The 24,053-nt window shown below is 44.8% G+C and overlaps 1 protein-coding gene across 1 annotated transcript in view; it reads left to right on the top strand.

The window, feature by feature from the left end:
- The window catches only part of LOC309808851 (forkhead-associated domain-containing protein 1-like), a gene marked incomplete at both ends in the record, with an annotated part of 77,723 nt that overhangs the window by 32,755 nt on the left and 20,915 nt on the right, over nt 1-24,053 (top strand). The window contains one exon of the mRNA XM_082629423.1: nt 3,081-3,311. Within this exon, the coding sequence (XP_082485549.1) occupies nt 3,081-3,311 (231 nt within the window). The remainder of the gene's footprint in view (nt 1-3,080; nt 3,312-24,053) is intronic.

Below are 24,053 nucleotides of genomic sequence, written 5' to 3'. Positions count from 1 at the left end.
TTGGAGTCTCTGCTGCGTTTATACATCTTTGGCTCCTTCCCACTAGGGGCCCTATCGTTCGGGCTCTGTGTGCTGCAAGCAACAGAAACCAGCTCTAGCCAGCCTCAGGGATGGAGCACTTCAGGGTAGCACCCCAGCCAGTGCTCAAAACCAGCTTCCTTATTTTCCCCACCATGTTCACAGCAGCATAGTTATAATAGCCATGAGGTAGAAACCACCCAAGTGCCCATGACGCTTAATGGATAAAAAAAATACACTCTAAACTGTATGGTGGAATATTATTTAGCCTTAAAAATGAAGGAAGGGCTTCCCTGGTGGCGCAGTGGTTGAGAGTCCGCCTGCCGATGCAGGGGACACGGGTTCATGCCCCAGTCCGGGAGGATCCCGCATGCCGCGCAGCGGCCGGGCCCGTGAGCCATGGCTGCTGAGCCTGCGCGTCCGGAGCCTGTGCTCCGCAGCAAGAGAGGCCACAGCAGTGAGAGGCCCGCCTACCACACACACAAAAAAATAATAAAATAAAAGAAGGAAATTCTGACATGTTACAACATGGATGAACCTTGAGGGCATTATGCTAAGTGAAATACGCCAGTCACAAAAAGACAGGTACCATGTGATTTCACTTATTTGAGGTACTTGGTACTTAGAGTAGTCCAATTCATAGAGACAGAATGTTGGTCACCATGGGCTGGGTGGCGGAGGGAATGGGGAGTTGTTGTCTAATGGTTAATAGAGTTTACGTTTTGCAAGACGAAAAAGTTCTGGAGATCCATCTCACAGAAATGTGACTATACTTAACACCACTGAACTGTATGCTTTAAAATGGCTAAGATGATAAATTTTATGTTGCAGGTTATTTACCACAATCTGAAAAATAAATAAACAGCTTCCCTCTCTCCATGTCTGGGCTCCACTCCCTCATGCTGGCTGCATTCTGAAGTCCCACCAGGTCACTCCAGATCCTGGTGTCCAGCCAAGTCTTCTCGGGTCTCCTTGGCTCTGATTGGATCACTTGTCCCACCACTGAACCAATCAGTATGTCCAGGGAGTGTGATTGGTTGATTGCTTAGCCCCACCCACAGCAATGGGCCGACAGATTGGGAGGGAGATTCCTGGAATTTCCAGAAGAGCCAGGTGGGTTGCGGCCTGTCCACTACGGCAGTGAACCACTTGAGGCATGAGATATGACCACTCCCTTTAGCACCCTGGCAGTTAGTGGGCAGTGAGGCACATCTACCTGAGCATCCCAGCACAAAAGGGAATTCCTCCACACTACCCGTGGTCTCTCGATTTGTTTTCTATCAGGCGGGGGTAAAACATATTCAAATTTCCCCCTTCCCACCTTCAGCCCTTTCATTCGATAAATCTTTATTAAATCGATGAGGAAAGGTTGTAGGAATGATTGAGGCAAGACAGCCCCAGAGGAGAGGACGGGAAGGGATCGGATGGATGGAGAAGTGAGTGCAAGGCAGGAGCAGGACACCTCAGCTTCTGAAAGGAGAGAAAGGAAGAAAGCTTAGGTGGAGACCGAGGTGCCCACAGTGGAGAGAAATTCGGATCTTCATATAAGGTAACAGAGTTCTGGAACACTGCCAAGTCCGTTCCTGAGACAGGTTTCAACGGGGCCAGTGTCATCATAAATGCTGGGCCAGGTGTCGCCAGGCAATTGGAGTTTGATTTTCCCGAACAGTGTTCTCCCTGACTCCAAAAAAGTCTTCAGGGGAATTCACCAGATTCTTGACTTGGCTGGGAAAGACTGTAGCTAAAAGACTGGTTTGGGAACCTGAGTGAGTGGAGAACCTTCCTCTTGAATACAATCCAGCTGGAGCTATAGGAAGTTCTGTCTGCCAGTGCTCCTATTTCGGAAGCATTCTGTCCTGTTTCTCATTACGTGTCTGCAGTCTGCAGAAAGAGAAACGTGACCGCCACAGGCGGCAAACCTTTGAACTTAGCTTCTTCCTTGAAAAGTGTGTTTTTTTTCTGCCAAGAGACTGGGGGTGGGGTTGGGGCGGAGAAGGGAGAGAGAGACAGAGAGGGAAAGAGCTTTCCAGAACCCCAGTCCCACCACCCTCTCCACCACCACCTGAGCTTGGTGAAGTCCTTAACCTCTCCAAGCCTCATTTGTAAGCTAGGAATAAGGAGAGCTCCTCCCCTTCAGGGCTATCGCGAGAAATCGGTGAGTAATTACAATAAATGGTAGCATTCACGATGTCACGGTTTAACCACTAGGCACAGGGAGGGATGGCCACAACAGCATTAACCAAGAAAAAGCCAGGTGTCAGCACCTCTCAGCATTTGCTTCTCCCGGTGTAGATGGATTTTGATGTGCTCTCTAATGAAAGTAGATACAGACATCTTCCGCCGGGTCAGATGAAAAAAGGTTCCCTCGATAGATATTTATGGAGCGTCTGGCAAGAATCAGATGTGGCAGATGTTGAGGATCACAGGCTAATGAGCCAGCTGGGTTTCGAGCCAGTTGGGGTGCCTGCCACCCCAGAGCTCTCGGCTTCGGGGAACAGGTGGAATGGGAGTGCCAGGGAGACACACAGTGTGGATGTGTGTGTCCTGGAGAGCTGGGCTTGAATCTCGGAGATGTGTTCATTCATTCTTTCAACCAATATTTAAGGACCTACTGTGTATGTGCCAAGGGTTTATTCTAGGAGCTGAGGATACGGTGCTGAGCAAGGTAGACAAAAAGCTGTCAGCCTCTCAGAGCTCAGAGGTGGCGTTGTACCAGCTCAGATGCTCACTGCCAAATCTGTGGTCCTGGGAAAGTCACTAGGTCTTGCTCAGCCTCGGGCTCATCACAGAGCATCAGGGGTATTAAATGAGGTAATGCATGTGAATCTCTTGACTGGGTGCCTGGCACGAAGGCTGCACCCAATAAATGGTGGTGTGATAGTGTGCAAGGTGACCCATGGTGGGGACCGCCATCCCAAATTTGGGGAGAGTCTGGGAGGGATTCTTGGGAGAAGTGACTTATACGCCGAAATCTAGGGCAGCAATTATGTCTCCGGGACAGAAAGGTGAAGACCACCCCAGCTGCTCGTAACCTCCCCTGACCCTCTTGTCTGCCCCTGCAGGTCTCCTTCCCATGGGTGAGGGGCCCAGCACCTTGGCCAAGGCCACAGCCACCTTGGGCCACCCAGCAACTGAACCAGTCACCCTCACCACCACAGACCCCCTTCTACCCGGGCATCTGGACAGCGCCAGTGCAGAGGAGCTGGTCGCAGGGGTCCCCCGAGCCCCCCATGGTCCCACCAGCCTCCCACAGGTGGCCCATGAGTGCCAGCAAGAAGATGTTCTCCTTCAAGGTGGACAGAGCCGCCCACAGCGTTCCCATCATCAGGCAAGGTACTCATGGGTGCTTCCTTGGCGGCTTAGGGGAGGGGCTTTTGCTAGGAGGATGGGTCTCAGTTTCTGCTTTCCCCTTTTTTTTTAAATTTTTATTGAGGTGCAGTTGATTTACAGTGTTGTGTTAGTTTCAGGTATGCAGCACACTGAATCTGTTCAACATATACATGTATCCACTCTTTTTTAGATTCTTTTCCCATATAGACCATTACAGAGTATTGAGGAGAGTTCCCTGTGCTATCCAGTAGGTCCTTCTTAGTTATCTCTTTTATGTATAGTATTGTGTATGTCAATCCCTCTCTTCCAATTTATCCCTCCCCCCTCTTATTCCCGGTAACCATAAGTTTATTTTCTACATCTGTAGCTCTATCTCTGTTTTGTAGATAAGTTCATTTGTACCTTTTTTTAGATTCCACATATAAGCAATATGGTATGATATTTGTCTTTCTCTGGCTTTTGCTTATGTTCTCTGGTTCTGAAGTAGAACATAATCAAATGTGAAAAAATTGGGATAAGCAGAAAGTTAGAAAACAGTAAAAGATAAGCTGTCACCCTTATCACCAGAATTCTCCCTGTTGACTTTTTGGTACAAACTCCTCCAAGACTGTGCTCTGTCCATCTGCACACGTCAGTACCTCTGTGGTGAGTGTGTGTGTGTGTGTTTGTACATATATATGAATATATATGAATCTGTATCAGAATCTAAATTTATATACTTCAACTCAGATGTACAGACATATTGGTAACTGAAATCCCTCTTGCCTTAAGAGGTTTTTAAATATTTTATTACCATTTTACAGGTAAGAGGAGACTGAGGCTTATGGAGAAAATTACTTCTCCGGAGGTTATGTATTCAATCTAATCTAAAATAACGCTTTTCAGTCAAATTTAAGGCTGGTTATCTCAGTGACTGTCACTCACAGCCTGGTCACTTTGGGGACACACAGCCATCAGGGTTTCCTTCTCTCCCCTCCCCCCCAGAAGGCCTCATGGCATTTGGGGAGGAGACTTCCTGTCTGTCACCATCCTCTTGGCCTTGCCAGGCTTACTGGCAGAGTAGCTGGGTCGACTTAGTCCCTGGCATGATTCCCAGGTTTCTTCTGTGGCCACTGGTGTGAAGGTCCCATTCTCTGTTTTCTGTGTCCCAGCCCCAGACCCCTCTGAGTCCCCAGGTCTCTCGATGCCTCCACACCCTTCCCTGGTCTCACTCAGGACCACTCACCTAGTCACTTCCCTCAGCCATTCAAATAATAGTTATTATTCTGAAATAAACAGACTAAGGAGCAAATGAAAGGTATCTCTGCAGTTTACATCATCATCATCATCATCTAAGGAACGCTCATGTACCAACCACCCAAGTTAAGAAATTACTCAGCCATTTCCCCCCAGCATTTTTTTTAAATTTAATTTTATTTATTTCTTTATTTATGGCTGTGTTGGGTCTTCACTTCTGTGCGAGGGCTTTCTCCAGCTGCGGCGAGCAGGGGCCACTCTTCATCGTGGTGCACGGGCCTCTAACCATCGCGGCCTCTCTTGTTGCGGAGCACAAGTTCCAGCCGCGCAGGCTCAGTAGTTGTGGCTCACGGGTCCAGCTGCTCCGTGGCATGTGGGATCTTCCCAGACCAGGGTTCGAACCAGTGTCCCCTGCATTGGCAGGCAGACTCTCAAACACTGCGCCACCAGGGAAGCCCCCCCCCCAGCATTTTAATGTGAAAACGTTCAAACATACAGCAAAGCAAAAAGAATTTTACAGAGACAGCTCTCCTCCTAATTCTACCGCTAACACTTTGCTGTACTCTTTATTACATTTCTGTCTACCCATCCTTCTTGTCCTGCATTAATCCATCTTATTTTTTGGATGCATTTCAAAATAAATAGCACACATCTGTAGTCCTCCCCCTAAATGTTTTAGCACATATACCATTAACTAGAACTCAACATTTTTTGTCTCCTTCATGTAAAATGAACACAGAATGTGTATTAGTTATCATGATTGCATAACGAATTCTCCCCAAACGTAGTAGCCTAAAGCAAAATCAAACATGTGTTATCATCTATACGGTTTCTGTGGGGTCAGGAATTTGGCAGCAGCTTAGCAGGACGGCTGTGGCTCAGGGTCCCTCGTAAGGCTGCAGTCATCTGAAGGCTTGACCTGGGCCGCAGGATCCACTTCGAACACGGCTGCTCACATGGGTGTCAGCAGGAGGCCCCGGTTCCTCACCACGTGGGCCTCCCCAGAGAGTGGCTCGAGCGTTCTCATGACACGGCAGCTGCTCCTCCTGAGCAAGTGATCCTGGAGGACAAGATGGAAATGGCAACATCTCTTGTGACTAAGCCTCAGAAGTCATGCTCTGTCATTGCTGCAATATCCTGATGGTTACCCAGGGCGTCACCCTCCAGTGTGGGAGAAGACTACACACGGGCCTGAAGACCAGGAGGCGGGGATTATCAGCAGTCATCTTGGAGGCCGGCTACCACAGCCTGCCCTCGGGTCCTCAATGATTCACACTCCTCCTCCTCTCTCCCGAGGCCCCCCAAAATCTCACCCCAGTAACAGCATCGGCTCAAATTCCAGAATCTCGTCTAAATCAAGTCCAGGTACAGATGGGGCTCATGGGTGTAGTACGTTACATTCAGCTCATCAAGTACTACTTCCAGAAATCTGAAGACCTCTGAACAAAGGGTCTGTCCCTCACACACCCAGCACATATTGGTGGGACAGACATAGCATCACTGCTACATACACTCCTCTTGTTCCAAAAGAAGAAAAACAGGAAACACACAGGAGTCCCTGGCCCAAAGCAGTTCTGAAGTCCAGCTGGGAAAATATCGGCAGTTCCTTGACTGGGCTTCAGTCCAACTCTTGCCCAGAAATGACTTTCCAGGGCTCTTGGCTCTGCCCCTGGTCCGTGAGTTCCGCCTTCTGAGTCGTCCTCCCTTTCCTATGAAAGGTGTCCCATGGATGTGGCTGCATAGTTTTATAGCCTGCTTCCTGCCTGTAGAAGCTTGGGGGTCCAGACGCTTCTTTGACTTTTGTGGGTCTCTGTCAGTCTGAGTTGGCAGTGCTTCTTATTGGGGTTCATCCTATCAGGCAAAAACCACGCCCACAGACTTTTTTGTCACAAGCCCTTCCACCATGGGCTTCTACAAAGACTGACAAAGGACAGAAGCTTCTTAAAAGCCCAGTTCTTTGACCGAAGGGTTCTCTTGGACACTGCCCTGGATCTGTATTCTTAACAAAGGATTTTACAACCACACCCTCAGCTTCTTCTCTGGACTGTGTTTTCTTGAGAGTGCCCTTGATTTGATCTTTGCCCAGAACCTGTTTCTTACATTTCATTTGCCACCTGGAGAGGCAGGGAATTTTCAAGCCCAGAACATTGCCCTGATTTAACAGCCCTTCCTTTAACTGTCTCTCCCCCTCACATTTCACTATAAGTAGCAAGAAGTAACCAGGCAGCACCTTCCAAGACTCTGTCTGGGACTCTCTTTAGCTTGACCACTCAGCCTCATCACAAACATTTTCTACCTTCCTCATGACCACAGGCAACGTGTTAGGAAACCTTCTGCCACCACCTAACAAGGATCCCTTAACCCCAGTAACATTTTCCTCACTTTCCTGGAACCCTTCCCTCACGGCCTCCTCAAAGACCATCGGACTTCTACTAAGACTATTCACGCTTTCTCAAAGACTCTTGGCCAAAGTCCTCCAGCTTCTGGCCACTGTTCCATCCCAAACCACTCCACATTTTAGGGTTTTTGTTAAATCTTGCACCACTCCTGGTGCCCAAACCTGTATTTGCTACTTATTGTTGCATAACAAATTACTGCAGGATGTAATGGCCTAAAACAACAGTAAACATTTATTATCTCCTAGTTTCTCTGAGTCAGGAAGTTGGGAATGGCTTAGCTGGGGGATTCTTGCTCAGGCTTGTCCATGAGGTGGTAGTAATGGTGGTGGCTGGGCTGTGGTCCTCTGGGGGCTTGTCTGGGGCTGGAGGACCCACCTCTAGGATGGTTCACTCCCATGGCTTTTGGTAAGAGGCCTCAGTTCTTCACTAAGTGCACCTCTCCATACGTTGCTTGAGCATCCTCAAGCTGCCAGCTCCTCCAGACAAGTGGTCCTAGCGAGTGAGGCAGAAGCTGCAATGTCTTTTATGATCTAACCTCAGGAATCAAACTGTGTCATTTCTGCAATATCTTTGGTTACATAGAGAAGCTTTGTTACGGACTGAATTGCATTCCCCCAAAATGCATATGCTGAGGCCTCAATCCCAATATCGCAGAATGTGACCATATTTGGAGATAGTGTATTGAAATAGATGAGTAAGTTCAAATGAGATGATTGGGTGGGCCCTAATCCAAGGGCTGGTGTCCTTGTAAGAAGAGAGAGAGAGACGCCAGGGATGCACGTGCACAGAGAAAAGGGCATGTGAGGACACAGCAGGAAGGTGGCCGTCTGCAAGCCAAGGAGAGAGGCCTAACCCTGCCCACACCTTCATCTTGGACTTCCAGCCTCCAGAACTGTGAGAAAATGAATTTCTTTTGTTAAGACCTCCTGTGGTGTTTTGTTATGGCAGCCCCAGCTAACTAATATAAAGTCCATCCAGTATTGGAGAGGATGATGCAAGGGTCTGAATACCAGGAGACAAGAATCAGTGGGGCCATCTTGGAGACTGGCTACCACACCCTGAAAGGTGTAGATCTTGAATGTGCTCACTGAGTTTTGCCAGTCGTGCACAACTATGTAACCCAAATTCCTATCAAGATATAGAACATTACCATCACCCCAGAAAGTTCCCTCATGTCCCTCCCCAGTCAATTCCCAGCCCCAGGCCCCAGAGGCACCCACTCTTCTGAATTCTCTTCCCGCCATGGATTAGATATTCCTGTTCTAGAATCTCAAGTACACAGAACCATGTAGTACATGTTCCTTTGTGGAAGGCTTTTTTCACTCAGCATAGTATTTCTGAGATTCATTCATTTTGTTGTATGCATCATGTTCTGTCTTATGAACATATATACAGGGTTTTTGGGGTTTTTTTTTAATGTGTCCTTTGGACACATGGCACATGGGCTGTTTCTTTTCTTTTTTTCACTCCGCCATTTAAATTTTTCCACTGTAATCACCGGTTTCTCCAGTGCCATGCTGAACTTGGGGCTTCTCTGAAGGACTTGGATTCCCCCTGGAGAAATGAAGGATGAGTCGTATGACTTAGAGTCCCTCACATCTACCTGGGCTCTATCTCCTCAGCCTCTCAGCCAGGTCTCATGTTTCCAAACGTTTGCCCTCGTTCCCCTGACACACTCGCCATCCTCAGAAAAGGACTTTCATCTTCCCGTGTCATGGGGAGTTCCTTTGTGTCTGGGCCTCTCTACTCCACGCTTTAGAGAAAACTCTGTGCTCCAGTCCTCCATGCTGTCTCTTGACAGAAAACACCTCTTTGTAAGGGTTCCAAGAAAGCTCTTTCCTCTCTTAGCAAAGCTGGGCTCTTCCAATTAAATTGGTTTACTGTTAGACTGTCACCTTGCTTTAGACTTGAAAAATTCTATTTGAAAACCCAAAGCCAAGGATTTATTTACTGCAGATCAGGTCAGGGTTTCTCAATCTTGGCACAGTGACAGGTGGGTCGCCTAACGCCTTGTTGAAGGATCTGTCCTGTCCACTCTAGAGTGTTTAGCAGCATCCCTGACTCCTACCCACCAGAGATACCAGTAGCAACACCACCACCACCCCCCCTAACTGTGGTTCTCAAAAATGTCTCCAGACATTGTCAAAAGTCAAAACGTCATTTTGCCTGGGGAAAACTCACCCTGTTCTAGTTAATACTCATCCTTCCTGTACCACAAGGCAATAAAACGTCAGCTCCAAGGCCAAATCTTAATGGCAAGAGCTCATGGGAGGTGGGGAAGAATTACTGAGAAAAGAAAATATGTGGAGTGACTTATTAAAATAGCATCTTGATTCATATATATATATATATATTCCCAGTAATGGGATCATATGAACCTAACATAGGTAACCTTCTTTTTTTTTCTTTTTTTGGCCGTGCTGCTCAGCTTGCAGGATCTTTGTTCCCCAGCCAGGGATGGAACCTGTGCCCCCTGCAGTGGAAGCACAGAATCCTAATCACTGGACTGCCAAGGAATTCCCTACCTGATTTTTAAAATTCAATAATATATCATAAACATCTTCCCACTTCAATACATTGACTGCATAGTGGTTAAAAGCATAGGCTCTGAATCCAACAAACTTAGGTTCATCCCCTGACTCTACCACTTACCAGCTGTGTGTCCTTGAGCAGATGACTTGACGTCTCTGTGCCTCATACCTCTCACGTATAAAATGGAGATGGGAATAATAATGCCTATCTCACTGGGTTGTTATGAAGACGAAATCGTATCCTGAGTGTAAGTGCTGAGCACAGCGCCAGGTGCATAGCGAACATTCAGTAAATATTAAAATATTTAATATTTTAATATTTAAATTTTAATATTTTAATAATTTTAATATTTAAATTTTAAATATTAAAATTTAAAAATTAAGTTATTACCTAACCATGATTGTTATTTAACTTTTATTTACAACTTACAATGTCTGAAAGACACAGTTAAGGTGCACACATACTGCCCCTGCTGCAGACTGGTGATTATTGGAGCGCACCAGGACAGCTGGGGGTTGTTAAAATATTAAAGTAACTCCCCTGCCTTTTGGCCAACAGCTCATGCCCGAAAATTCTTAAAGTGCCTGCGTCCCCATATCCGCCTTCCCACCGCCCCAGCCCTCCCGACTCTCCCTGGGGCTTCTCCCCACTGGGACCTCCGAAGGATCCAGCATCTAGAGTTAAGCCGGTTTGGTCATACATGGCCCTTAGGTTCTTTTTGATAAATAACAGTAGCCAGTAAAGAAGTTTGGGGCAGGTGAGGGGTAACTGCTCCCGCACCTCCCTGCCTGGGTGTAAGGAAAGCAAGTCTCAGAGCAAATTCTAGCCCCACAAAGACTTTGAGTAAACACACCTTCCCCAGTAAAGTGACCCCATCGATCAGCCTGTTCTGTAAGTTTGATGAAGTCCCCCCTCCGGCCATCATCTTGCAGGGAAGCATCCCTCAAGACAGCCACGACAGGGTCGTAGAGGCAGCCGGAGTCACCCCTTGAGATGGCATCAGACGCCAGAACTCTAAGCTGAGACTGGACAGGGGCCCAGTTAGGGTCAGACCCCGAGGCCCTCCCTGGGGACACAGGCCAGGCAGTACCTTCCTCCAGTGGGAGCCGATTTCTTGAGGAATCTGAGAACAGATGAAATCTTCCTCCTGAAAACTCAGTTTCCAAATTGAGATACACAATCAGTGTCAAATAAACCCCAGATTTCAAAGGCTTCATGCCTCGAAGAAAAAGAATATAAAATATCTCCATATTTTTTGTCGATCACGTGTTGAAATGATGCTTTTTAATGTATTGGGTTAAATAAAATTGATCATTAAAAATTCCTCTCTTCTTTTTACCTTTTTAATGCGACTACGAGAAAATTGAAAATTGCATTCTGTAGCTCCCGTTATTTCTCTATCAGGCACTGCTGCTATAGTCAGTTAGGAGTTTGCTGCTCAGGATCCAAGAGAGTCAGATGGGGGCAGTGAGCTTCAAATAAAAGTTTTCTAATCATGGACCTAGTTGGGGAGGTGGAGGGAGAGAAAATGGGCAGCTGCTGAAGTTCCAGGCCCTTGTGTTCCTCGTGCCCCAGGAAACACTGTGGCCAGGGCTGCTCATTCAACACGCAAGGCTGTGCATTCTCTGGGCACCACAGGCCATCAGCTATGTCCACTAGAGGTTCTGGGGTCCACAAACAGGTTTGAGACCTGGCTGGGGGGCAGGGATCTTTGATTCTAAAATGCATAAATAAAAAAGGCAGAAGCAAAATGAATAAATGATGAATGTCCACAAACATGACAGTGCGTGCTTCATTCATCATTAATGTTAATACTCATTAAAGTCTCATCACCACTGAAAACAATTTGTTCAGTTTCTCACTTCACAAGAAGATAAGAATGTGCAGTGACTGTCCAAAAACCATAGTCACTTGGAAATTTAAAATATGCTGCTTGGGCCCAAGTGATCTCACACGTAGAATTATAGAAATCTTTACAAACGTTTCTACACCAATAAAAAGAAATGTATTCAGTGTTGATGTGAGTGAATTGCGAGATGTCTGATGTGATACAGAGTGGGGTCCCCAAACACAATGCCATAATCCCTGAAAGTCATATAAAAAGGCCTTGTAATACTAGGGTAAATAAGAAAAAATATAGGAAAGCTTAAATGGCTATCAAGTGGATCCTAGTTAAACACGTTTGGCACACTTGGACAATGGACCACAATGCTACCCTGGAAAAGAACCAAGTACAGCCTCAAATACTGACATGGGAAGATGTTTTTGATATTGTTAGCTGAAAAGTAAGCTGGATAAGAATCTCTGTCATGTAAATGCATTTTTGTTTTTTGAAAAGATATGACTGCAATAAAAAATATATAGCTAATGTTTAGTGCTAAATGCTCTACTTGAGGGGTCAGCAAACTTTTCCTGTAAAGAGCCAGATAGTAAATACTTTAGGATTTGTGGGTCACATGGTCTCTGCTGCAACTACTCAGCTCTGCCTTTGTAGCTGGGAAGCAGCCATAAATAATATGTAAATGATCACTGTGGCTATGTTGCAATAAAACTTTATTTACAAACATAGGTAGAATTCCAGATTTGGCCGCAGGGCCATAGTTTGCCAACCCCTGCTCTATATCATTATTCTATTTAATCTCCAGATAGCCCTTTATAGCCGAGACTATCAGTGATCCTAAATTATGTATGTGGAAACGAAGGCTTAGAAAGAGCAAATGACTTGCCCAAGGTCATCAGCTCTTATGCGGCATAGAAAAAAGTCTGGAAAGAGACACACCACAGTGCATCAGTGCAGTTAACTCTGGGGAAGAGAAATGAGGCAGCTCTTACCCTTTCCAGTCCTACTGTAATGCTTTCAGTGCATAAGTCTCATGAATGTGAAGGTTAATCTGAAAATATTTTTTAAGACTTTGGGGAAACTCACAGTCTCCTCTGCATTCTCTGTTGATCTCGTGTGTTAGTGTGGACCAACGCGGCAGAACTGTCGGAACAATCAGTGGCCGAGGAAATTCCTGGGGCAGAGCCCTACAGAGAAATTTTTGTGGACCAGGACCTGGCCCAGTACGATAAGGTGAGGGGTCTCAGGGAAGCACAGAGCTACAGCAGCAAGAGGGACCATGGAGAGATTGCCACTGCCTCTTGTTCTCTGTGTCTCAAGGACTGTCCCTTTTTCCTACTTCCAAGAAACCACCTCTTCCTCCCAAGACATTCAGCCAGTGGCCACTGCTCATTTTATCCCAAATAACATCTACAACTACAAGGTACTGAGCACCTACTGTGTGCTGGGCCATGTCCTGTGCACTTGACATTTATTAGCTCGTTAATCTTCACCATCTTCAAACTAGATTTTATCAGCCTCACTTTGCAGATGAGGAAACTGAAGCTCAGAGAGGTTCAGTGATGTGTTCACGGCTGCCCAGTGCAAGGAGCAGTGTTAGGATTCAAAGCGAGGTCTGGTTAGCTTCTCAGCGGGTACTTCTAACTCCCACACAGTAATCACTTGGTCAACCTTCAGTGATGGAACAGTGATGCAAAAACACGTTCCTTGCAGGAGGACGTGAGCCCTGAAGTCAGGGAGGCGTGGGCCGAGAGACTCGTTAAAGAACCAGAGAGGTTTAAAGCAGGGATGCGAGCAGAACAGGAGGATTCAAGCCATCCTGGGAAGGGCCCAGGTCAATTTCTCCCCACTTAGACACGACATGAAAGTTACTCTAAAACAAGCAGTCTATAATATCTCGCTTTCCTTCAGGGCCAGGGCCTGCTCCTGCAGCAATTCTCAGAGTTTGTGAGGAGCAGACCTACCTGGGGTTCTTGTCAGACACGGAAATCCAAACCTTCAGAAGGCAGGGGTTCCAACCCAGGCATCCTGGACCAGACTCTGAAAAATGTTGCAGAAAGGCGAGAAGCCACACTCAGATTCTGTATTTATCGCTGTGTAACAAGCCATCCCAAAACTTAGCGGCTTCCAACAGCAATTCATTATTCCCCAGAATCTATGGGTTGACCTGGAAGGTTCCTTTGCTCGTGTCCCCTGGCCTCACTCATGCGGCCTCAGTCAGCCGCTGGCTTGGCCAGGCTGGTGGTCGGTCTCCATTGGCCTCCTTCCCACATCTAGGGCCTCAGCCAGGACGCCTGGACTGGTGCGCCCCTTTGTGCATGTGGTTTTTCATCACAGCACGGTGGTCTCGGGGTTCCCAGGGGGCCAGAGCAGAAGCTGCACAGCCTGTAAGAACTTGCCTGGAGATCATGCAGCATCACTTCCATTCCATTCCGTTGGTTAAAGCTAGTCACGGGGCCAGCCCAGACTAGAGGGTGGGGAAATAGACTGGATGGCAAAACTGCAAAGTATTTGTAGCCATTTTTCAACCTGCCTCAATTTTAACTTGGAAATATAGTGCAACCACTATAATTTTTTCTATTTATAGAAAATTTTTATAAGCCATTTATCATTTTTTCTATTTATAATAGAAAGAATTCTTTCTCTTTATAAGTCGTTTATACCCTGACTTGCCAGGACTCCTTCAAGTGACAATAAACAAATTAGCTTGAGGGGGAGCATCGATTAGCTCATCTTATTGGAAAATTTAAAGGGCCACTAGCTTCAGGTATGGCTAGATCCAGGAGCTTGAATAATGTCATCAGAACACCTCCCCACTACCAACTTCTCCCCTCTGTTTCCCTCAGTGTCTGGCTTTCTTCATAAGGCTGGCTTTGTGTGTTAGAAAAGACAAACTCAGGCAAACAAGCCTACATGATCCAAAAGGAGGCAAGATCCTCTCCCTCTGTAATCGATGTGTGAAATCTCTGATTGACCAGCTTGGGCCACATGCACATGGGGAGGTGGGACAGGAAGGAGCAGGGCACATGACTGACAGTCCTACCCAGACCAAATGGAAGGAGGAACACTCCCTCCAAGAAGGGCAAGGGGACCCTCAGCAGGAAAGCAGAACCCACAGCTGTCCACTGCCCTCTGCAAACTTCTTATATTCCAGCACTGGCACGGGGCCTGGCACTTAGTTGCTGCCCGATGAATGTTTGTTGCATGAAAAATGAATAAGCACCTGGCTGATCATAACAGGGTGAAACAGGGGAAACTGCCCAGGAGTAGGGAATATGTCTGATGCTCTCTCTTGAAGTTTTGCCACCAACTTTCACAAGGACCCAAAGGAAGGCCCCTGGCAGCAGCTGGCAATGTCAGACAGGCTTTCTCATGAGCAAGACCCTGTCCTTCCCCAGGTCACGGAGCTAGCAGGTTGTGAGGCTGACTGGACGGCTCTCCTGGGAATGAGCTGGCCCAGAAATTGCCCGTTTACCTCCTCCCGTGACTGCTTTGGAAAAGGCCTCTGGGGAATTTTTTCTTCTTCTTCTTTTTCTTCAGTTTTTCTGACATTTTATTGATAACGTCTGGTGAGAAGTTTGGGGGAATTTTTTTTTCCTTTTTTGGAAAACCTAACCAATTCTTTGGCTGCAGAGCTTTATCACTGGAGAGATGGAGGACAGGGTTAATTATACCTGTGGGTACAGTCTACCAGCAATTTTGTTTTTCCAGCCGAAAGTTGACATGAGCCCATGCAAATAAATCAGTATTCCTGTCTCATTTACTTTCCAGATTGAGTTACCTGGAAAAAATTCATACATGAATAGCCAAAAGAGGCAGGAAATATTAGAAGAGAGGAAAGGGAAAACAAATAGTTCAGAATGTTTTAAGTTAAAACAAATAACCCTCATTATAGGCAGAATGTGGTCAAACAGAATGTTGTTTTCCTAACTACCTTTCCTAGGTCCCCAGTGTGCTAGGCTGAATATTATAAATGAAAACACTCTAAGTAAACTTTCTAGCAACAAAAGTTCCCAAGTGGGATGGTTGTTCTTAATATGAAAGTCTAATTCTCGGGGAGAGGAAAGTTTCCGTACCTGTGAGGTATAGACATCCATTACAGGAGTCTATATACAATTACCTCATTTTAACCCAATTCTTGTCTCTATGAGATTTTCGAAGTGACAGAGATAGCCTTGAAAGTCTGCTTTTTCCCTCCCTGCCTGCCCTCACCTTCCCAAAGAATGATACCATATTTTTCCTGTCTTTCTTTAAATGGGCTCAGCCTTACACCCAGACCCACACCTAGTAAATTTCCCATCTGGCCTCCACCCAGGATGAAATAATTCTGCTGCTGGGAAAAGAAGTCAGCCGTCTCTCCGATTTTGAACTTGAATCTAAATACAAAGACACCGTGATAGCAAGCCTGCAGAACCAAGTGGCCAACCTGAGCCAGAAGCTGTTGGAAACAGCTGCCTCCAGGCAGAAGGAGAGGGTGATCCCGCCCAAGTTTCAGGTTCTGCATGAAGAGGACGATGCCCAACAGAGAGAGATCCAGAGCTTGAAAAACCAGGTAGGGCTCAGAGACAAGTGGGTCGGGGCCTTGGGGTCACAACACAGGGTGACAGCTCTCAGGTAGAGCCTGGGGGGAGCCACCCGGGTAGTTAGAAATGGGCAGTGAGCACAGCATGGTGAGGAGTACAGTTCCAGGGAGTGGAGGGTTGGCAAGTTTCTAGCCTTGTAAGAACAATATTAGATTTGATTAAGTGCCTACCATGTTCAGGCCCCGGTGCAGGTGCTTTGGGTGCATTAGCTTATTTATTTATTTACTTACTTATTTAATTTATTTATTTAATTTATTTATTTATGGCTGCATTGGGTCTTCGTTGCTGTGCACGGGCTTTCTCTAGTTGCAGTGAGCAGGGTCTACTCTTCACTGTGGTGCATGGGCTTCTCATTGCAGTGGCTTCTCTTGCTGCAGACCATGGGCTCTAGGCACGTGGGCTTCAGTAGTTGCAGCATGAGGGCTTCAGTAGCTGTGGCTCGCGGACTCTAGAGTGCAGGCTCAGTAGTTGTGGCCCACGGGCATAGTTTCTCCACAGCATGTGGGATCTTCCTGGACCAGGGCTCGAACTCCTGTCCCCTGCATTGGCAGGGGGATTCTTAACCACTGCACCATGAGGGAAGTCCCCTCATTAGCTATTTAAACCTCAGTCTTCTGACAGATGCCATTCTACAGATGAGGAGACTGAGGCACGCTCAGAGATGCCCAGAAGCTTGTTACAGCTTGCACAGCAAGTGAGAGACAGTGATGTGATTTGGGCTCAGCTCTGCCACCTTGTACACCTCATGCTTTCACATCCACTTTGCATTTCCACCCAACTCCTGTCGCTTCAGTGACCACTTCTCACACCCACCCAGACCCAGCCAGAAAGAGCTGGAGATGGGGAGAAGGAACCCCACAGTGTTCCAAACACTGAGGCCTTTATCAAACCCTGAAGGCAGCTGCTGGTTCATTTATAGGGAATTTCACCAAAAAATCTCCACCCAGAATGTCTGGGTTTACCAGTCAACTTCCTTCCTCCTGAAACTAAATCCAAAAGAAAAAAAAATTTTTTTTTAAGTTTTAAAGAACTACTTTAAAATTGGCCACTGATCTTGTACATAAATTATATCTCAACAACGTTGATAAAAAAGCAATTGGTCATTGATGAATTTTGGCCTCAGTGCATAATTCTGCTTAAAACCGTAGTCAGATTTGGTTCAACATGACGGAGTAGAAGGACATGCTGTCACTCCCTCTTTCGAGAACACTGGAATCACAGCTAACTGCTGAACAATCATCGACAGGAAGACACTGGAACTCACCAAAAAAGATACCCCACATGCAAAGACAAAGGAGAAGGTGCAAAGAGACAGTAGGAGGGGCGCAAACCCAATAAAATCAAATCCCATCACTGCTGGGTGGGTGACTCACAAACTGGAGAACACTTATACCACAGAAGTCCACCCACTGGAGTGAAGGTTCTGAGCCCCACGTCAGGCTTCCCAACCTGGGGGTCCGGCAATGGGAGGAGGAATTCCTAGAGACTCAGACTTTGAAGGCTAGTGGGATTTGATTGCAGGACTTTGGCAGGACTGGGGGAAAGAGCGATTACACTCCTGGAGGGCACACACAAAGTAGTATGTGCATTGGGACCCAGGGGAAGGAGCAGTGACCCCTATAGGAGACTGAACCAGACCTACCTGCTAGTGTTGGAGGGTCTCCTGCAGAGGCGGGAGGCAGCTGTGGCTCACCAAGGGACAAGGACACTGGCAGCAGAAGTTCTGGGAAGTATTCCTTGGCATGAGCCCTCCCAGAGTCTGCCATTAGCCCCAACATAGAGCCCAGGTAGGCTCCAGTGTTGGGTCACTTCAGGCCAAACAACTAACAGGGAGGGAACCCAGACCCACCCATCAGTAGACAAGCAGATTAAAGTTTTACTGAGCTCTGCCTACCAATGCCACAGCCAGCTCTACCCACCACCAGTCCCTCCTATCAGGAAACTTCCACAAGCCTCTTAGATAGCCTCATCCACCAGAGGGCAGACAGCAGCAACAAGAAGAACTACAATCCTGCAGCTTGTGGAACAAAAACAATATTCACAGAAAGACAGAAAAGATGAAAAGGCAGAGGGCCATGTAACAGATGAAGGAACAAGGTAAAACCCCAGAAAACAACTAAATGAAATGGAGATAGGCAACCTTCCAGAAAAAGAATTCAGAATAATGATAGTGAAGATGATCCTGGACCTCAGAAAAAGAATGGAGGCAAAGATCGAGAAGATGCAAGAAATGTTTAACAAAGATCTAGAAGAATTCAAGAATAAACAAACAGAGATGAACAATACAATAACTGAAAAAAAAACACACTAGAAGGAATCAATAGAATAACTGAGGCAAAAGAACGGATAAGTGACCTGGAAGACAGAATGGTGGAATTCACTGCTGCAGAACAGAATAAAGAAAAAAGAATGAAAAGAAATGAAGACAGCTTAAGAGACCTCTGGGACAACATTAAACACAACAACGTTCACATTATACGGGTCCCAGAAGGAGAAGAGAGAGAGAAAGGACCCGAGAAGATATTGAAGAGATTATAGTCAAAAACTTCCCGGGGCTTCCCTGGTGGCGCAGTGGTTGGGAGTCTGCCTGCCAATGCAGAGGACACGGGTTCGAGCCCTGGTCTGGGAAGATCCCGCATGCCGCGGAGCAACTAGGCCCGTGAGCCACAACTACTGAGCCTGCGCGTCTGGAGCCTGTGCTCCGCAACAAGAGAGGCCGCGATACTGAGAGGCCCACGCACCGCGATGAAGAGTGGTCCCCGCTTGCCACAACTAGGAGAAGCCCTCGCACAGAAACGAAGACCCAACACAGCAAAAATAAATTAAAAAAAAAAAAACAAAAAAAACAAAAAAAAAACTTCCCTAACATCGGAAAGGAAATAGCCACCCAAGTCCAGGAAGCACAGAGAGTCCCATACAGGAGAAACCCAAGGAGAAACACACCGAGACACATCGTAATCAACTTGGCAAAAATTAAAGAAAAATTATTGACAGCAGCAAGGGAAAAATGACAAATAACATACAAGGGAACTCCCAGAAGGTTAACAGCTGATTTCTCAGCAGAAACTCTACCAACCAGAAGGGAGTGGCATGATATACTTAAAGTGATGAAAGGGAAGAACCTACAACCAAGATTACTCTACCCAGCAAGGATCTCATTGAGATTCGATGGAGAAATCAAAAGCTTGACAGACAAGCAAAAGCTAAGAGAATTGAGCACCACCAAACCAGCTCTACAACAAATGTTAAAGGAACTTCTCTAAGTGGGAAACACAAGAGAAGAAAAGGACCTACAGAAACAAACCCAAAACAATTAAGAAAATGGTCATAGAAACATACATATCGATAATTACCTTAAACGTGAATGGATCAAATGCTCCAACCAAAAGACACAGGGTTGCTGAAAGGATACAAAAACAAGACCCATCTATATGCTGTCTCCAGGCGACCCACTTCAGACCTAGGGACACATACAGACTGAAAGTGAGGGGATGGAAAAAGATATTCCATGCAAATGGAAATCAAAGGAAAGCTGGAGTAGCAATACTCGTATCAGGTAAAATACACTTTAAAATAAAGAATGTTACAAGAGACAAGGAAGGACACTACGTAATGATCAAGGCATCAATCCAAGAGGAAGATATAACAATTATAAATATATATGCACCCAACATAGGAACACCTCAATACAAAAGGCAATCGCTAACAGCTCTAAAAGAGGAAATCAACAGTAACACAATAATAGTGGGGGACTTGAACACCTCACTTACACCAATGGACAGATCATCCAAAGAGAAAATTAATAAGGAAACACAAGCTTTAAATGACACAATAGACCAGATAGATTTAATTGGTATTTGTAGGACATTCCGTCCAAAAACAGCAGATTGCACTTTCTTCTCAAGTGCGCACGGAACATTTTCCAGGATAGGTCACGTTTTGGGTCACAAATCAAGCCTCAGGAAATTTAAGAAAATTAAAATCATATCAAGCATCTTTTCTGACCACAACGCTATGAGATTAGAAATGAATTACAGGGAAAAACCTGTAAAAAAAACAAACACATAGAGGCTAAACAGTATGTTACTAAATAACCAAGAGATCACTGAAGAAATCAAAGAGGAAATCAAAAAATACCTTGAGATAAATGACAATGAAAACACGACTATCCAAAACCTATGGGATGCAGCAAAAGCATCCCATAGTTCTAAGAGGGAAGTTCATAGCTATACAAGCCTACCTCAAGAAACAAGAAAAATCTCAAATAAACAATCTAACGTTACACCTAAAGGAACTAGAGAAAGAAGAACAAACAAAACCCAAAGTGAGCAGAAGGCAAGAAATCATAAAGATCAGAGCAGAAATAAATGAAATAGAAACAAAGAAAACAATAGCAAAGATCAATAAAACTAAAAGATGGTTCTTTGAGGAGTTAAACAAAATTGATAAACCATTAGCCAGACTCATCAAGAAAAAGAGGGAGAGGACTCAAATCAATAAAATTAGAAAGGAAAAAGAAGTTACAACAGACACTGCAGAAATACAAAGCATCCTAAGAGACAACTACAAGCAACTCTCTGCCAATAAAATGGACAACCTGGAAGACATGAACAAATTCTTAGAAAGTTATAACCTTTCAAGTCTGAACCAGGAAGAAATAGAAAATATGAACCGACCAATCACAAGTAATGAAATTGAAACTGTGATTAAAAATCTTCCAACAAACAGAAGTCCAGGACCAGAAGGCTTCACAGGTGAATGCTATCAAACATTTAGAGACGAGCTAACACCCATCTTTCTCAAACTCTTCCAAAAAATTGCAGAGGAAGGAACACTCCCAAACTCATTCTCTGAGGCCACCATCACCCTGATACCAAAACCAGACAAAGATACTACAAAAAAAGAAAATTACAGACCAATATCACTGATGAATATAGATGCAAAAATCCTCAACAAAATACTAGCAAACAGAATCCAGCAACACATTAAAAGGATCATACACCATGATCAAGTGGCATTTATCCCAAAGAGGCAAGGATTCTTCAATATATGCAAATCAATCAATGTGATACACCATATTAACAAATTGAAAAAGAAAAACCATATGATCAGCTCAATGGATGCAGAAAAAGCTTTTGACAAAATTCAACTCTGATTTATGATAAAAACTCTCCAGAAAGTGGGCATAGAGGGAACCTACTTCACCATAGTAAAGGCCACATATGACAAAGCCACAGCAAACATCATTCTCAATGGTGAAAAACTGAAAGCATTTCCTCTAAGATCAGGAACAAGACAAGGATGTCCACTCTCACTACTATTCTTCAACATAGTTTTGGAAGTCCTAGCCACAGCAATCAGTGAAGAAAAAGCAATAAAAGGTATCCAAATTGAAAAAAAAGAAGTAAAACTGTCACTGTTTGCAGATGACAGGATACTCTACAGAGAGAATCCTAAAGATGCCACCAGAAATCTACTAGAGCTAATCAATGAACTTGGTCAAGTTGCAGGACACAAAATGAATGCACAGAAATCTCTTGCATTCCTATACACTAATGATGAAAAATCTGAAAGAGAAATTAAGGAAACACTCTCATGTACCACTGCAACCAAAAAATACAATACCTAGGAATAAACCTACCTAGGGAGACAAAGACCTGTATGCAGAAAACTGTAAGACACTGATGAAAGCAATTAAAGATGATAGCAACAGATGGAGAGATATACCATGTTCTTGGATTGGAAGCATCAATATTGTGAAAATGACTCTACTACCCAAAGCAATCTACAGATTCAATGCAATCCCTATCAAATTACCAGTGGCATTTTTTAGAGAACTAGAACAGAAAAGCTTAAAATTTGTGTGGAGAGAAAAAAGGCCCCGAATAGCCAAAGCAGTCCTGAGGGAAAAAAATGGAGATGGAGGAATCAGACTCCCTAACTTCAGCCTATACTACAAAGCCACACTAATCAAGACAATATGGTACTGGCACAAAAACAGAAATATAGGTCAGTGGAACAGAATAGAAAGCCCAGAGATAAACCCACACACCTATGGTCAACTAATCTATGACAAAGGAGTCAAGGATATACAGTGGAGAAAAGACAGTCTCTTCAATAAGTGGTGCTGGGAAAACTGGACAGCTACATGTAAAAGAATGAAATTAGAACACTCCCTAACGCCATACACAAAAATAAACTCAAAACGGATTAGAGACCTAAATGTAAGACCAGACACTCTAAAATTCTTAGAGGAAAACATAGGAAGAACACTCTTTGACATAAATCACAGCAAGATATTTTTTGATCCACTTCCTAGAGTAATGGAAATAAATACCAAAATAAACAAATGGGACCTAATGAAACTTCAAAGCTTTTGCACAGCAAAGGAAACCATAAACAGGATGAAAAGACAACCCTCAGACTGGGGGAAAATATTTGCAAAGGAAGCAACTGACAAATGATTAATATCCAAAATATATAAAGAGCTCATGCAGCTCAATATTAAAAAAACAAACAACCCAATCCAAAAATGGGCAGAAGACCTAAATAGACGTTTCTCCAAAGAAGATATACCACTGGCCAAGAAGCACATGAAAAGCTGCTCAACATCATTAATTATTAGAGAAATGCAAATCAAAACTGCAATGAGGTATCACCTCACACCAGTTAGAATGGGCATCATCAGAAAATCTACAAACAACAAATTCTGGAGAAGGTGTGGAGAAAAGGGGACCGTCTTGCACTGTTGGTGGGAATGTAAATTGATAGAGCCACTATGGAGAACAGTATGGAAGTTCCTTACAAAACGAAAAATAGAATTACCATAGGACCCAGCAATCCCACTACTGGGCATATACCTAGAGAAAACCATAATTCAAAAAGCCACATGCACCCCAATGTTCATTGCAGTACTATTTACAATAGCCAGATCATGGAAGCAACCTAAATGCCCATCGACGGACGAATGGTTAAAGAGGAAGTGGTACATATATACAATGGAATATTACTCAGCCATAAAAAGGAACAAAATTGGGTCATTTGTAGAGACGTGGATGCATCTAGAGACTGCCATACAGAGTGAAGTAAGTCAGAAAGAGAAGAACAAATATCCTATATTAACGCATATATGTGGAACCTAGAAAAATGGTAAAGATGAACCAGTTTGCAGAGCAGAAATGGAGACACACATGTAGAGAACGAACGTATGGACACCAAGGGGGGAAAGCGGCAGGGGGTGGGGGTGGTGGTATGATGAATTGAGAGATTGGGATTTACATGTATACACTGATGTGTATAAAATGGGTGACTAATAAGAAAAATATAAATAAATAAATAAACATTTTTTAAAAAGAGAGAGAAAAAAAAAAAACGTAGTCAGTGCTTGGGGGCCCTTGTTCTCTTGTTCTCTGTTTACTGTCTTTCCCTCTGTAACCGATTCTAGGTACACAGTTTCAATCCTAGAAATGGTGCTGTAGAAAGGACACAGATTGTGTATGGTGAACCTAGGAGATTCTAGCAGGAAACTGTAAGCTCCATGAAGGCAAAGGTTGGTCCCAGTAACCTTCTAGAACTCTGTTAGGACCGTGTCTGTTTGTTTGTTCTTTATTCATCCATCCATCCATCCGTCCATTAATCCAAAGAAATATTTTGGGGGGCCTATCCCATGCCATGCCCTCTTCCAGGCTCTGAGAATTCAGCAGAGAACAAGACAGACATGATCCTTCCCCCTGTTACGCTCTAGTGAGGGAGACAGAAAAAACAAGTCAACAAATACATGCTCTAATATTTAAATGAACTAATGACTCTCCTTCAAACCTGGTTTTGAAAAAACAATGAAAGTAACAGGTCCTGTAGGAATTATTAGTGCAAACAGCTACCTTGACAGGTAGCTGACACATTAATGAGCATCTTTTTCTTGAACTGAACCCAATTTTGCTGAAATATTCCTTTCAGTTATTCTCCCATTTCAGAGGTTTCCTGAGAAAATGACATGTCTTTTTCAGGTACATGGATGAGGCTGAATTATTCCCACATACCTTTTTTATTTTTGGCCATACCACGCGGCTTGCAGGATCTTAGTTCCCTGACCAGGGATCAAACCCAGGCCTCCAG

The sequence above is a fragment of the Mesoplodon mirus genome, assembly GCF_964341445.2.
Source record: "Mesoplodon mirus genome assembly, chromosome: 7".
Taxonomy (NCBI): domain Eukaryota; kingdom Metazoa; phylum Chordata; class Mammalia; order Artiodactyla; family Ziphiidae; genus Mesoplodon; species Mesoplodon mirus.
Note: the sequence above shows the minus strand (reverse complement) of the source record. Positions and strands in the feature narration are given on the sequence as shown.